The following is a 16,205-nucleotide window of genomic DNA, read 5'->3' as shown; positions in this document are numbered from 1 at the left end:
ACTAGCTCCCATTTGCTAATGTGCACTGTAAAAAAAAATACAGTTGTGCCAATATATATTAGATTTCCTTGCTGATTTAGAACAAAGCATGTGTGTTTTGCTGACACAGACTCGGGTCACAACAGATGGAGAGTACCTCCCCTCTGTTTGAAAGTGGTGTTGGGGCTTAACTGCATTCCTAATATGGACTGGAATCTCAAGATGTTACAAAGCTGTGGAGATAACCAACTCGACCACTGACTGGAGCCAGAAACCCGAACTTCTGTTGCAAGTAAAGGGACTGTTAGTAGCCTGGCTTTTCGATAAGTCACTGATACCATTGATGCTATCAAAAATTACGAATAAATAAGTCTGGGTCATGTCCTGTTAGTGTTTTAGTGGTCATGTGCCAGAATTTGCGTGGTTTATTCAACACCAAATGTCGTCGTTTGACTTAAAATAAATAATATATAATTCCCCGTCAATTGGGGTGAATAAATCACAGAAACAATCTATTTTCTAGTGTTACCTGCGTGTTGTTTTTACCGTTGCGAAGTACAAATGTTATCTATCTCTTCTCCTTGGTGACATCTTTGCGGTGTTTTGTCACGCAGATCCAGTTTTGACTGGTTTGATCTAGTCTCGTGAGCATGCGCACTCGGTGTAAACAGGAAGAACCGACGGAAAAGTAGGGTAAATCTGCCATAAAGACGAGAAAATGATCGGGCAAGAACAAGCCAATTTCTTGTATTTCTTTGAATATTAACCAACCTAAATGATGTTCTGCACCACCTGATAGCAATTTCGATTTACATCCCGTGAAAGCAGTTGCTAAATTTTCTGGAAAAAAACAAGACTCGCTAATACCGTAAGCTAGCTAACAGTCGAACAGACAGTGACGCGATTTATTTCCTCCAGGGTTTGCTTGGAGAATTTACCTGCTTAACCGCGTGTAGAAATATCTCTCCGCTCTCCGAATTCGACTGAATTTTGGTGACTTTGAAACCAGAGAGATTACGAAGAATGGTACAAAAAGATAAAGCGTTGGAGACTCCGCAAGTGGATGGCGAGCCGAGCCCCAGCCCAGTCTCCGGAGAGGCTTGTGCAGAGGCCCCTGGCCCGGTAGAGGAGCCGGCGATTGGAGTCGAACCGACGGGCCACAGGAAATTCATCAGCGGAGTCGTGGAAGGTAATGTCGTGTCTGTGTTTAAATGTGCGATATCAAGCTGTTAATTGTATATAATGAGAAGTAGCACGGCGATTCTTTTGCCCGTGAAGGTGATTAATGCTATTTTATATGGAAAATATATATATGGTGTGGTTCGTGGATAACTGGATGGCATTTTCAGATCCGTCAGAAATGGGCTGTATTTTGCTTCTGTTGGCGTCACATTGCAATTTCAGTGTTTTGTGCTGTTCTTGTGGGCAGACTAAATTTAAAAAAAAAAAAAAAAAAAACAGCACTGGCCTCTACTAAATTAATTTCAGATGGCGATTTGTCGACAAAATCATTAGCTGGTTAGTACAGAAAATAGTATCAGTCGATACAAGCTCAAATTGCATGTCTAAGCTCGGCCCACACCAGGGGGCAGGTTGACAGTGGCAGCTCAGTATGCTCATTAAATGTAGATCATCGGCACTGCAGACTGCATGGAAACTGAATGCATTGTTTGCTCATGCAGGCTTTTATGGTCGACCATGGACAATGGAACAGAGGAAAGAACTATTCAGAAGGTAATATACAGTATTTATGCATGCATACACACACAACATAAAAGCAGGATGGTTGAATTTTTATTTTATTTTTTTTAAACTTTCCTCAACTTTGATTTTCACAGGCAGCAGAAATGGGGACTGAATACTTACCTTTATGCACCAAAGGATGACTACAAGCACAGAATGTTCTGGAGAGAGCTGTATTCAGTGGAAGAAGCAGGTGCCTACTCAGAATGGATGAAATGCATGATTCTTGTTATCTAAGCTAAAGGGCAAATTGTATATTTCAAAGGAGTTTTTCTAAAATCACAAGAATGTGTTATTAAGTGATTGATTTTCCCCCAACTATCTTTCAGAGCAACTCATGACTTTAATTGGTGCTGCCAAGGAGCATGGCATAGAGTTTATCTATGCCATTTCCCCTGGATTGGACATCACCTTCTCTAATCAGAAAGAGGTTTCTGCACTCAAGAGGAAACTTGATCAGGTATTGCAACATTTTGTGAAATGGCAGAGTGAATACTGTGTTAAAACCCTTGATGTATGCCTTACAGAGTATCATGCAGCATGCACCATTTCTGGTTTTGATCATTTTGTTGGATTTAATGTCCACCTCCCATCTTTACCCCTTCAGGTTTCTCACTTTGGCTGCAAATCATTTGCCTTACTTTTTGACGATATTGACCACAACATGTGCCCTGCTGACAAAGAAGTGTTCAGCTCATTCGCGCACGCTCAGGTTTCTATTACCAACGAAATCTACCAGTACCTGGGAGAGCCCGAAACTTTCCTATTCTGCCCCACAGGTACCTTTAATTGTATATCTAAATTCTTTGCACATTTTATAAACTTGTTTGCTCTACATATTTATTCATTATTTCTTTTCTGTTTTGCTTTGCAACACAGAGTATTGTGGAACATTCTGCTACCCAAGTGTCTCTCAGTCACCCTACCTCCACACAGTAGGAGAGAAACTACTGCCGGGCATTGAAGTCCTATGGACAGGCAAGTCAAACATTATCCTGGCAAAAAACCAAACCAATACTGGTGATACGGTGGTAGTCATTGTATGTCAGACAAAACAGTTAATTAGGATATGTTGTCTGTTATGCAGGACCAAAAGTGGTGTCAAAAGACATCACAGTGGAGTCTATTGAGGAGGTGTCAAAAATCCTGAGAAGAGCCCCTGTAATCTGGGACAACATTCATGCCAATGATTATGACCAGAAGAGGCTTTTCCTGGGTCCATACAAGGGCCGCTCCACAGAGCTCATCCCCAGACTGAAGGGAGTCCTCACCAATCCTAACTGCGAGTTTGAATCCAATTTTGTAGCGATCCACACTCTAGCTACCTGGTACAAGTCAAACATGAATGGGGTGCGCAAGGATGTCGTTATGAGTAAGTGTCATCCTAAAGTATATCAATTTGTAATGTACTGACGTGGATACCATGTCATCTTTCTGCATGAGGTTATGTTGTAGTGTAGTACGTGTCATTTATTAATGTGACTTTCTGCATTTGTGTCTTCATCTTACCCTTTTCCAGCCGACGGCGAGGACAGCACTGTGTCCATCCAGATCAAGCTGGAGAATGAGGGCAGCGATGAAGAACTGGAAACAGACATGCTGTACAGCCCACAGCTTGCACTGAAACTGGCTCTCACAGAATGGCTCGGAGAATTTGGTGTGCCTCACCAATACAACAGTAAGAGCAATCCATATATTATATCATACTTTAAAGGTTTTTGTAAGAATGTCACTTGGAATACACTTTAAATATTCAGACTGAAGAATACAATGCAGTGAGACTCTACTCTTTCAGGCCGACAGGTGCCTCAGAGTGGTGCCAAAAGCACAGCCATAGATGTATCATCCATGGCTGCCCCCTCTCTTTGCTCCTCCACAACAGTCACGACTGTGTTCCAGCAGCCCATCATGTCTCCAGCGATGCCTCCTCTCTGCCTGGATCCACTTTCACACCCTTTGGCAAAAAGACCACAGGAGGTAGAGGAGGTAAGGTTTATTATTACTAACAGAGACAGTTGCAATTGAATCACCCAGATGAGTAGTGCATGCTTCTTTAAATAAATACATAAAATTCTCTGTTAATAGGTACATATTGTTATTTACACAGTAAAAATTCCTAATCAGGCCCTTGATTAACTGAACAGCTAAGTAATGATTGCGTGACTGCCAGTGTGAACAACCCTCAATCCCTCTGTCTTCTCAGAGTTTCTTTTGTGTGGTTTGATACAATGCTTACATTTGCTTACTGGAAAGGAGAACATCTTTTAATGTTTCTAAACATACTTTGATTCTGTGCAGGTGGAGGTGGAAAAGAAGGATTCAGATGAGGAGCCCATGGAGATGGTAGTTGAGAAGTTAGATGAGCCAGAGCCCGAAGCAGAAGCTGACCCAGAGGAGAAGCACGTTGGTCCTATCTTAGCCGACAAGATGGCTGAGGACCTGAAGCCTATGGATACAGACAAGGAGAGTCTGGCAGAGTCCAAGTCCCCAGAAGAGTCAATCCAGGAGGACTCTGGAAGCGATATCGCACCTATGCAGACAGATGATCAGCTCAAGCAGGTGCCACCATCATTTGTGAGTTTCTCTTTTTTTCCCTCCTTATGTCTGCATTTGAAGGCAAAACAAAATTAGAATTCAAAGTCACATTGTTGATTTGTGTCCTCAGGATGTGTTTGTGCCTGGGCCCAACGAGAAGCCACTGTTCACAGCAGAGCCTCTCACACTTGAAGATCTTAGCTTGCTGGCAGAGCTCTTCTATCTGCCTTATGAACATGGACCCAAGGCCATGCAAATGCTGAAGGAGTTCAACTGGCTCAGAGCCAACAGCAGCGTCGTTAGTGTCAACTGCAAGAGGAAGGAAAGTGAAAAGGTGGGTTAACACGCTGAAATGGTTGCACAAAGCAGGTTTAGAGAGGGAAGTACATCTGTGAAAACTAGTGCATTATTAACTACACTTGCTGGTGTGAGGGCTGAAACAAAATGGTGGATGTGTACTACCCATACTGCCCATTGGGTGGTGCGGTTAGGACAGCAGATGGAGTGTGCTTAGGCCACATAGTGTTGTGTCCTGTTTGTTTGTGTATACCACGGCTTCCCTTAATAAGCCATCTGTTTTTATCCTACGTGACATTTTCACAGAAAGCACAGGTATAAATAATAAAATGAATGATGTCATATCAACTCTGTGATGGTGTTTGATTTAAACAGTAGTATGGTTGTGTTGTGTCACCTGTGCATCTCCGAACGTGAAGAGTCAAAATGTTTGCTGTGTCATAAATACCTATTACAAAAAAATAGATTATCTAGTTTTGTCCAGTTTTTAACAGTATGTGTTCAATCACTGTGTTGCATGCAGGTAGCTGAATGGCAATCAAGGGCAGAGAAGTTCGAGGACATGTGCTGCTCAGTCATCCAGATGTTCACACGTCTGTCTAATACAGCCAACCGGACCATCCTGTACGACCTCTACCCTTACATCTGGGACATCAAGAGCATCATTTCTATGGTCAAGTCTTTTGTCCAATGGCTAGGTATGTATGAGGGAAACCATCGGGCCCTTATTCTTAGAGAGATGTAGCATAGCATCAAGCCTGATAAACCTGACATTTATAATTCTTAAACAAACACTTACATAGAAGTACTAAAAATTAATTTTTCAAAAACCAAAAAACAATTAAGTTGAATTAAATTAGTGATTATTTACCTGCATGGATTCTGTTGTAGTCCAGTGCTGCATAGCTTAATGAGGCAAAATTCTAATTATTTCATCCTTCTCAGTCTGCTTAGCAGATGGTAGTATTTCTGATCAAAGAGTTAGAGCAGTATGGCTCCCAGAGATCTTGGCCACCACCTGTATACAGGGTGCGAGTGTGCTGTTAATATCGTCAGTTTTATTATAGATCAGCTAAGCACCGGTCAGGTCAAATACATCACCTCTCAATAGTTATGATTCTATCAATTGCTTTTGTTTCACATATGTTGATTTTCCTTTTTTTTTTTTTTTTTCTTTCACATATGTTGATTTTCCTTTTTTTTTTTTTTTTTCGTCTGACTGAATGCCGCTTGTACTGCTAGCATCCTCCCTATTTATTCCATGACATGTAGCCCCATATTGACGATGCCTAAACCGGGTCTCTGTGGAAAGCGTCCCAGCAGGGTTACTGCTGCTTGCTGTGTATCCAGTAACATCACTGCTGCATTCCCACACAGACACACTTGCTTCCATTTCTCCGTCTGTGGGGATGGGCACCAGGGGGAAGTCCCCATCCCCCCTCCCTCCCCTTCCTCCATGCCCTAGCGCGCACGCGAGCTTGGAGAGCAAGTTGACTGACTCACTGTGGAAGGCCATTCTGGTGCATAAACAAAGAACGAATCAGAAATAGCTCAATTGGTTTTGACACAAAGCATATGAATATATTACAGGAAGCTTTGTGTTGCCTCACTGAGAAGTCTCTAAAATGAGGCTGTTGGTTTAACCGTCTGAATCATTTGCTCAATCTGAATCAGGGTGGGATCCATCATCTTGTAAAAGATATTCTCTCTCTCTCTCTCTCTCTCTCTCTCTCTCTCTCTCTCTCTCTCTCTCTCCCTTCACCTCATATTTCTCTCAGTCTTTCAGATGGCTCGCTGTGATACAGTTTGAGTGACATTCAGCATTGTGATAACATCTCCATCTTTTATGGAGTATTCTTTTGAATAGTCTGAAGCACCAGCATGGCCTGTAGGTTACTCCCTGTAACCCAATTTCATTCACAGGTTTCTGTCCTGTCCGGCTATATGGTAAAGCTGAGGTCTCTGGCCCACAGTACACAGCAGGCAGCATACCCACACTGGCAAAACCACATCAAAAATACACACTTCTGACTTGATGCATCAGTAGATGCTCTTAAACACTCCAGTATCACTGAGAAAATAAATGCGTCAGAAGTGTTGTTATTTTTCAATATTCCTAATAACTGCAGTGTCATTAAATAATGTTGGCTTCTGCTGTTGCTATTAGCAGGGTTTTTCATTAGTCCCCATGTTTTCCCCTCGATAGATGCTGTGCAGCCGGCACTTAGTCACAACCTCCCTGGTTATTGTACTGAGAACACTTACTAATAACTATTTTCTACTGTTTCTCCCTTCACTATGTACAGATGGAAGAATCCACAGTACAAGTTTCTACTGCTATTGGATCGACAGTGGCCGATGTATGCACAGTGCAGGCGTTGTCTCTTTCCTTTGTTCATGTGTCAAATGGATTTATGTAATTTTTTTCTTAAACTAAATTTACAAATGTAAGACTGATTTGGAGGAAAAGGAAGCAGCCCTCCGGATGAAGTCACATTTTGCGCAGCGATTTGAGTTTGAATTCTAAGTGTTAACTCCCAAATTTCTCTCTTTGGCAGCATCTCTCTAACTTATTTTTTTGTTTCTGTCAGTAGGCCTATAGAAATGGCTCAGAGCAGCCTGATGCACCTACTCAAGGGAATTTACACTTGGCTTTGAAATTTATTGCACCACATGAAATTCATCCTACTCGGGGCAATTTCTGAGTGCGACATGTGGGCTCGCATACACAATGGCAGAATCGAGTGTTCATGCTTTTTGCACAATTGTCATTGTATTAAGACAATGCAGTCTGAATCGGTAATTCAGGTGGAAGTAATCCACTAAGAGATCAATCTTTTGTCCATTGTGTGGTTTGTAATCCAAGTAGCCAATTTCAGAGTTCCTTCCCGTGGGTGCATCTGTGTGCTGTGTTGTGTCAGCCCATCAAAGGAATTGTTTTAGGTATCAGAGTGAGGTTCATATGTAAAGCAGTGTTAGATGTCCTGCACGCGCGCTGCATTTGTCTGGTCACATGACAGGGCTTCTCGTCAACCAGAGTTAGACTTTGTTAGCAGCAACGCTACTACACTCTAAGAGCCCTGTGTGCTTTAGATATATAGTGCTTTGTCCCTGCGGTGTATTTCATCTTTGGTCTGTCTTGATTGTGGCTTTTAATAGTGAGCTGAGAGGCCCTTTAACTCAGGGAATGCTCGTACTACTTCTGTCTTCCTGGTTTTGAATGACTCATGCTTCCCCGTCATGTGACAAGGCAGATAAGATGAGAATGTGACTTCACACGGGGTGCTAAGAACAGTGGGGTGACGGCAACTAAAGCTTACTTTTGTTGTCTATAGATAGCGTGGGTTTTGGGTCTGATGGTCCGTGTAATATTTATTAAGTCCGTCAGCTTTCCAATTGAGGGTTACGCTTAGACTAAGGATGCAAGAACTGCACAAAGTAACTCCTTTAGGTGTTTAAGACCTGCATACCACATCATGTAGATCTGATTGTTAACGTTGTTCTGGCACAGCATTTAAAAAGGTGCAGAACTCGTGACGTTTTAGGAAGAATTTATGTCTGCACCTAAAATCCTTTTTGCAAACATAAGCTTTAGGTGCTTGAGCCCCATTTTATCCTAAAATATTTCCTCTGAATATAGTTTATCTATTCCAAATTAGGTCCTTTTACGTTTTAATGAAAAAAACAAAATTAATTTATTTATATTGATTATGCTATTAGATACATATGACCCCCCTTCATTCCCATCCCCCCACTCCCTTCATCTGTGTCAGAGAGCCCCATCCTGTGGTAACAATCTCCGCTTGGCTCTGCTCCTAACAGGGTGTCGTAGTCAGTCCTCAGCACAATTCCTTAGAGGAGACCAAGAACCCTGGGCCTTTAGGGGAGGTCTAGCAGGAGAGTTCCAGGTATCTAATGCACTGAATTTACAGCAATCAAATGGAAAAAAAAAAAAAAAAAAAGAGTGCTGTGAGCAAAGAAGACTATGGTAATATGTGCGTAGGTATGAAGGGGTTTGGTCTGTCGAAGGTGAGCTGATTGGAACTGGTCAGGCTTTATAACGTCCAGGTTCCATCCCCTTCACTTGCTCTCCAAAGAAGCTTGTGTCCTTCTGTCACTTTCTGGGATATTGTCAGTCTGTGTGGGGGGAATGGGTGACCTGCAGCCCGTCCTGACAGAAGAGGTTGCAGCCAGCGTTTGGCACGGCATTTCCTGTTTGATGAATTTTAGTTTCTTTCAGCAACTGCTCAAGGAGATGCTGCTTTTCCCTGGCGCACGCGGCGCAAGCGAGCATGGCTAGGTTTTTATTTTCATGACATCTCATTTCTTTGCAGGGAAGCACAGCGCACAAATTACCAAGCCAACCCTTTGCAAGCGCACGCAAAAGCATCGCAGCGCCCGCGAGAACGCAAGCATGTATGCAAATGGGAAAACTCCATGATCAAACGCACCTGTCCAGTCCAAAACAGTGTTTGAAATCAAGACTCATTATAGCAACTGATGTGCTATTGAGTAACTCAGTTATCTCACATTTAATTTGCCTCTTTGGTTTTTTTCCTGGAGTTCTCTCTGTCTTTCTGCGCCAGCATCATTATTTTTCTCAACAGGAGGGTCCTGCGCAGCGAAATATTGCGATGCCTTACTAAAAGGGAAAGTAGCATCTCCTTCAGCCAGTAAAACCTTATTCAGACCAAAATACCACCCTTGTTTTATGATATGTGAAAAGCAAATATGTGCGTTTGTTGCGCTATGTTCCTTTAGCAAAAATGAGAAAGGTGTGTTTGCTCTTGTTGTCCACTATCAAATCAACAAGGAGCACCAGTTTATAGTTTTGGATGTTTTTTTTGAGTATTTGTCAATCCAAAGCACTTTTGCTGTCTTCTGTGGTTCCTTTTGGGTTGATAGTGGCTCAACTTAGCAAATGCACAGCGAGGCACTCAGCCAAAGCAGCACACTATCTTTTTTTTAAGTGAAACTGACCCTGTTTGTTTTGATACCCACAGAGATTGTTGCCAATAGATGGGGCAAACGATCTTTTCTACCAACCTCCACCTTCAATGCCAACCTCCAAAATCTATTCCATAAGGCCGTACTTTCCCAAAGATGAGGTAAGAAGCTTGATTTAAGTCATGCAGCCCGACTGAACACTACAATGTTTAAATATTTTTTGTTAAAGAAAAAAAAAAAACAAGTTTCTCATCCAACAGTTGTTGTTTTTTTTTTTAGCATTAAATGATGTTAAACTACAAACATTCTAAGAGCCTGTTCAAAACAATTATTTTGGCCAGATGCTACTGTAGTGTTCCCAACAATTTGCCGACTATGTGCTTGTCTGCTGTTACACTAAAGATAAACGTAAAGGCAGCATCATAGATACAAAATGTCCTTAAGCCCACTGATGTTCTTTGTGGCATTTTTCCTGAGCCTGGCTTTGGCTGGTGTGCTATAATCAGTCAGGTTATTCTGAGTATGTCAACTCATCCACTATATCTGTCTCTGTTTACAGCCTTCAGTTTATAAAATATGTAAAGAAATGTACTGTGAGGGAATGGAGGATGCACCGTTCTCTGATGATGATCCTGACCTCATAGGAGACAGGTAAAATATTGAGATGTGTTTGTGTACAATCAGCCCTGACTAAAACCTGGACTGTATGTTTTTTTTACCCTGCAGTACAAACCGACATGACAAATTCCTCACTGTTTGTTCACAGATTAGTAGGAGGTCTCCTGACACTGAGTTCAGACTATGGGTTTGTGCTCGAGGATGATGAAGGGATCTGCGGTTATGCTCTTGGGACGGTTGACGTTAAACCCTTCGTCAAGAAGTGCAAGTTGAACTGGATTCCCTTCATGCAAGAGAAATACCACAAACCGGACTGTGAGAAGGACCTCACAGAGGCTGAGGTACGATCTTAATCCACCTTTTTTACCGTCACCTGTATCGGGTATTGATCTTTGTCTGCTGTCGTTGAATGTAATTTACAATCTCTCCGTTTCCCTGCAGAAAATGATGCTGAGTTTCCATGAGGAGGAGGAGGGTCTTCCAGACTCTTTCCTCTCCAACTTCCCTTCTCTCATCAAGGTTGACATTCACGCCAAAGTCACTGACCCCAGTGTGGCCAAAAGCATGATGGGATGTCTATTATCTTCTATTAAGGCCAATGGTAGGTGGTGGTTATCTTTAGTTATACCTTCAGACCCCACGTTGTAGTTGCCACATAAAATAATTCTTGGGTTCATTCAGATTATTAGTTAAGATCAGATCAGATTAAGTTAAGATTAGTAAAATAAATAGTTTATCTGATGGAATATGCATTTCACATCTATCCATTTATATTTTTAATAGACGAACAGCTGTTTAGATGATTTTTTTTTAGGTTTTAGTGACGGGACAGCTGATTGACTACAGCAGAATAGGAGGAGGGGATGGATGAATGATGTCACATGCAGAATGATGTCTAAATGAAAATCCAGGCCTAAAATTAGTACACGTATATTGACAGACATCATCGTGGCCTGTTTTTCAACATGCAGACCCATTTATCTTATCTAGACGTTATGTCAAAGTGAGCACAAAGTCCAAAACAACAAGCATAATTGTGAGTTGAGTGCTCATCTGACATAGTTTGTCCCTGTAAGGTAGAATGCATCCTTCTGATTAGGAACCTGTGTTGAGTTTTTGTTTGTATTATAGTGTTGTTGTTTTTGTTTTAATTCCTTGTTTATTGTTTATTTTACAAGTGGTCCAGTTCATTACTAGCTTTTATCAGGGACACAGTGGTGGATTATCATTAGTTTGACATTCTAATGGGCCATGGTGATTGGGATTTTGTTTACTGACTTATTTCTGTGTTGTCGTCCTCTGTCAGGGTCCCATGGTGCATTCTGTAAGGTTCGTCAGACTGATAAGCGAATGTTGGACTTCTATAGTAAGCTGGGATGCTTCGAAGTGGCCAAAATGGAGGGCTTCCCCAAAGATGTCATCATTATGGGACGCAGCCTTTGAAGAAACGTTGTGCTACCTTTAACAGACAAAGAGCAAGTCGACACAGCTCTAACATGTTTGCTACCCTCATGAGAACAACGTTCATGATGATTTTATACTACATTACCATCTGGGCTCGCCCCGGGACACCTTTTTTTTTAGGATTTGTGTACAGAAGCACAGCAGTCGCACACAGATTCCCTGTGCTGCCCTTAGATGTTACAGCTCTGTTGGATTCAACAGATCCGAAGCTAAAAGATCTGAGGAGTGATCTGTAGTCGCTCCAGGCAGTAACATGGAAGTGTGGCACTTGAGCATTGATTTCTAGGGTCCCACTGTTTATATACCTCCAGGAGAAAGGAGTAACTCCATGGGCCTTTTTTCTGATTTAATCCAGTAGCCATTACATGGATATTACCCGCATGCCCTAACGCAGAGTGTCTGTATCTGAAATGGAGGCAGAGCTGTGAAATGAGGGTGGCCCATATCTCAGGTAGTGTCTTACTACCCCCACGTCCTGCTTTCCCAGCTGTGACATAGTGAAAAAAAACCCGTAGATGTTGACATAAGTGGGACACCTTTACACAGGACGTGAGGTGCTATATGAGAGTTTGCCTTTCATCGTCACATTTTGGTATTTTCAATCGCTCCACAATAGACTTGGAGATAGAGGCCTTTTTAAGTGGCGTGCTTCTAACAAAGTTGTTGTGAAATGCTGTTTGTGCACGTGAAGGGTGGACAATTGTAGCGTTTGAGGTTTGCGAAACCCCGATTAGAATATTGCTACAGACCAGCAAAGACAAAGAAATCAGTGAGAGTTGTTAAAAACTCAACCAGGAGGTCCTCTGAATTTCTGTTCAAGTAGTCGTAGACATTTGGAAAGCAATAGAAAAGCTTCCAGGAGTTTACAAACATGGTTCTCAGCCTATTTCTGCTTTCTTTTTTCTTTTTTTTGCTTTTTGCTTATTTCTCCTTCCTATTGCCTTTTTGGTTCATTGCCTTTGGATTTTAGGTTTATATCGCAGACCCTGTTGTCATCTGTGTCCAGCTTTTCTAGCCTGTGTCGGTCACACGCAGCTAATGATGGGTGATTTTGTACATCGGCCTTGTTGTTGCTTAGTTTCCAGAGAAGCACTGACAGTCACATGGCTTATTCTTGCCCAACCGGATCCCCAACTCCAGCCCAGCAACCTAAGCTGACTGACTCAAAAGCTCATATCATACTTTTTAAGTTGTGTAAAATGATGTATTTACTAAATGTAATGGAAATTTTAAGTTTTCTCTTTCATAAGTTTCTTTCCAATCGTTTATATAGTTAAGATGTCACATTTACTTAGTTTCTTTTTGGAAGCATGAAAGCTAAAACACAACACTTCCTATAGCAGTAGCCAGTGGGACCAAAATATTCTGACCTGCTATAGAAAAAATTTTTAGGCTGCAGTCGCATTAATTAAAATGGTAAACAATTCAAAAAATGCGAGAACATCAACCTCCCACTGTCATAAAACTCCTCGGTTCCTCATAACCACTAATTTAAAGCCTGACTTGTAAATGAACAGTGAACTTTGTCTGCAGCTTCAGATGTACTGTGTCAACAAGTCATCGGTAATCCTGAATAATCGATTTTACATCTGTCGTCCCTCCCTGCATTGTTTCCACGTTGCATACAAATGAATGTATTCTCAGTTGAGCCTCAGCAAACGCTCTTTAATATCACTGAGGTTGTTAAATCCTGTCACTGAAGTGGCACCTCGTTCAACGTAGCCGCCGCCAGGGTTTGCATCACAAAATTTGTACGCCTTTTTCCTATCTGTCCATCGAATGTTTTATATTCTGACGCATTTCCCATCTTGTTTTTGTAAATCTATATAGTTAATTTAAAAATGCACTTTGATTATAAATAGGAGTGTTCTGTTGGTTACTCGAGGATCATCAGTTGCTCTTCAGTAGCTGCCTGCCAATGTGATGTCTTGAAACTGTACATTCATAATGTGCACGAGGTGTATTGGATTTGCTGTGGTGGACGTTAGAATAACCTCATCTGATGCTACATAGAGGGAAGAAGCATGCCACTCACCACTATGAGCATAATACTGTTGTACTTAGACAGTCTGTAAACACTGTCAGTCATAAAGTGTTATTATTTTGTATATCTTTTTTCGAAACTGTGCTCGCGTCGAGTTTTACTTCCAGGCAAACGAGACGCCGGCCTTGTTACAACCCCCTGTCCTGTACAGCCGTCCTACCTGTCAGCAAGGTGTGAAACTCACCAACAGATCTGCTATTTGTTAACCGGAATGGCAGCTCAACTTTCACACTCGTTTTAAATGGTTCATTTCGCAGTTTGTCGATGCTCGAGCTTTCTCCTCTGCCAACCAGGTTTGAATAAAAATGGGCTGTGACTGAGAGAAAGGGCTCCAATTGTACATTTTGAGTTTAGGGTTTGGGGGAGGGAGGGAGGGAGGGGTCGTCATTTAAGTGACAGTTTACCATTGTAAAATTTGTATGTAAGATACATAAAATGAAAAACTAATAAATCCTACTAAGTGACTGTGTCGTTTTGTGTCCTTTTGTGTTGCATGTCTGAACTGAAAAGTGGAGATTTCTGCCTAAATTACTAGTGGAAAAATGAGCTTTTTCAGTTTCTATTATGAAAGATAATGGCCACACCGAAACAAATATTGAATGATTTCCACCTTTAAATGGCACTGCTACCATAAAAGACATGAACCTTGGTTGAATAGCCCTGTTAGGGTTTTTGCAAAGTGTTGTGATGATCCTGAAACACGCCATTAGATTACAGAAAACTGTTGAAACATGAGATTCCTGTCGTATACATACTATGCAACAACACTGATGTACACTTGCTGCTTGGAGAGAGCCTGTTTTTCCTGTTCTTGAGTTAAATGTACATCTAAAATCTGAATGCCGTTGTTTGTGAAGGTGTGTTTAAAATACACTTTTTGGTTCCGTTAACAGCTGGTTAGTCCTAGAAGAACATATATTTTGTTCTAATCTGATGTTTGCTGTAATCCTTGTAGTGAGTATGATGGTGTAATCTGACCAATCAGCCTCTATGGTGGTGAAATTTCACTCAGTCATCTGGACCACACAAAATGGGGCAAACATTTAATAGAAGTGGATGCCGCAGGTCCAAATTAAACATCCAAAGACAAACACCAACCAAAGCATGCAGCACAGAATTAGATCCGCTGATGGTTAACATTAATTTTAAAAAAGCACTTAAATTGTGATAACATCTCAAATTGAGCCTCCAAGACATTTCAGAGATTTCAAACACTACAAACCCAGGAGCTGAACCTCCAACAAAAAGTCCCTTCTGTCAGCCTGAGGTTCTCTGATCAGATAACACCCAACACTGATCAACTTCAGACCAGCGCTGCTCTCCAACCACTAATTAGAGTCAATGAAATTTTTACATTCACAAAAGATACTTATCTGGAACACTGAATCCAACCAAAACAAATCTCACTGCTATCTGGCCCTCAACCATGAATATAAATTGGCAGAACAGAAATGGGCTCTTTGCTGTCAGAGATACAAAGCAGAGACAGATCCTGAACAAATACAGACTCCGTGACCACAAACTAAGGATGAAACAAGAAGTCTTGTCAACATAGGACAGAGTCTGTGGTCGCTGTGCAAAACGTGAGGTGGAGACAGAGAAGCAATACCTCGTTTCATGACCTGAAACAGGAATATTTCAACGCTTGACTTGTTAATCCCAAACAACTGTGAAAAGCAGGGAGAGAGGAACACAGCAAACTGAGCTGCACAGTACGCTCAAGGACACATATTTAAAATACCACAGAATATAACAATAATCTCCACACAGCCTTTCACACATATGGCACACACAGATACACAACACATATTTACTGGGGGTTTTTTCCTAATTTTTTCCCCAATCCTTTCTTCTTTCTATCATCTTTATCATTTTCTTTATTACTCTTAATTAAACTGTGTTGTTGTTTTTTTCTTTTTTCATTTTCATTTTCTCACATCATTTTGTAATGATCCTTGATGATTTTTGGCAATACTGTTAACTTTGTAATAATTGTAAACAACATTTCCTCCAACTAAATAAAGACCAGATTGAAATCATTCTAATAAATAAAACAGAGCTTTATTGCTATTATTACAGAACAACGAAGGTGGTTTAGCAGCTGTTGGAATTAGCTGCAGCATAAGAAAAAGCCGTTATGAAAATGTATTGCACCATAATAAAATAATAGAATATTGTAATAAACACAAAAAGGAATCTGGATAAAGCTGCTGCTCAGTGCTTACCTTGAATCTGACCTTGCATTCAGGTCAAGAATCTCAGTGTAACCATTGAGGATTATCTCAATTTTAGTTGCCACATCAAAGCTGGAACAAAATCCTTATTCTGGAGCCTTTAAAACAAACTGAGAAACTTTATATTCAAACAACACTCAGAAAAACATATTACTTGGAGACTGAACTGCTGAAATGCACTCCTTACTGGCCTCCCTAATGAGACCGTTAGATATATGCAACTCATTTAAAATGCTGCTGCTAAAATTGAACTGCTTATTGTCTATAAATCTCTGTATGATGTGAGACTGAAATATACATGAGATATGTTTTCTGAATTCAAGCCTGGACAGTTTCTAAACTCC

At 41.2% G+C, this 16,205-nt stretch overlaps 1 protein-coding gene across 2 annotated transcripts; it reads left to right on the top strand.

Annotated features, from left to right (window-relative positions):
* The first annotated feature begins 641 nt into the window (after nucleotides 1-641).
* Nucleotides 642-14,092, top strand: oga (O-GlcNAcase). 2 transcript variants are annotated; one of them, XM_008282395.1, is made up of 19 exons: nucleotides 642-1,168; nucleotides 1,662-1,713; nucleotides 1,818-1,915; nucleotides 2,052-2,182; nucleotides 2,330-2,501; nucleotides 2,602-2,700; nucleotides 2,810-3,094; nucleotides 3,242-3,400; nucleotides 3,518-3,708; nucleotides 4,021-4,296; nucleotides 4,388-4,591; nucleotides 5,078-5,252; nucleotides 6,861-6,914; nucleotides 8,377-8,462; nucleotides 9,558-9,662; nucleotides 10,061-10,152; nucleotides 10,268-10,460; nucleotides 10,561-10,720; nucleotides 11,426-14,092. In XM_008282395.1, exons 1-19 carry the CDS (start codon nucleotides 1,003-1,005, stop codon nucleotides 11,560-11,562), a joined length of 2,835 nt encoding a protein of 944 aa, XP_008280617.1. In that variant the 5' UTR covers nucleotides 642-1,002; the 3' UTR covers nucleotides 11,563-14,092. The 2 variants fall into 2 exon arrangements, with proteins under 2 accessions (XP_008280617.1, XP_008280618.1); XM_008282396.1 differs by lacking the exon at nucleotides 6,861-6,914.
* The last annotated feature ends 2,113 nt before the right edge of the window (nucleotides 14,093-16,205 follow it).

Source organism: Stegastes partitus, unplaced genomic scaffold (assembly GCF_000690725.1).
Source record: "Stegastes partitus isolate 25-593 unplaced genomic scaffold, Stegastes_partitus-1.0.2 Scaffold270, whole genome shotgun sequence".
Taxonomy (NCBI): Eukaryota; Metazoa; Chordata; class Actinopteri; family Pomacentridae; genus Stegastes; species Stegastes partitus.
This window is presented reverse-complemented; position numbering and strand designations above follow the sequence as displayed.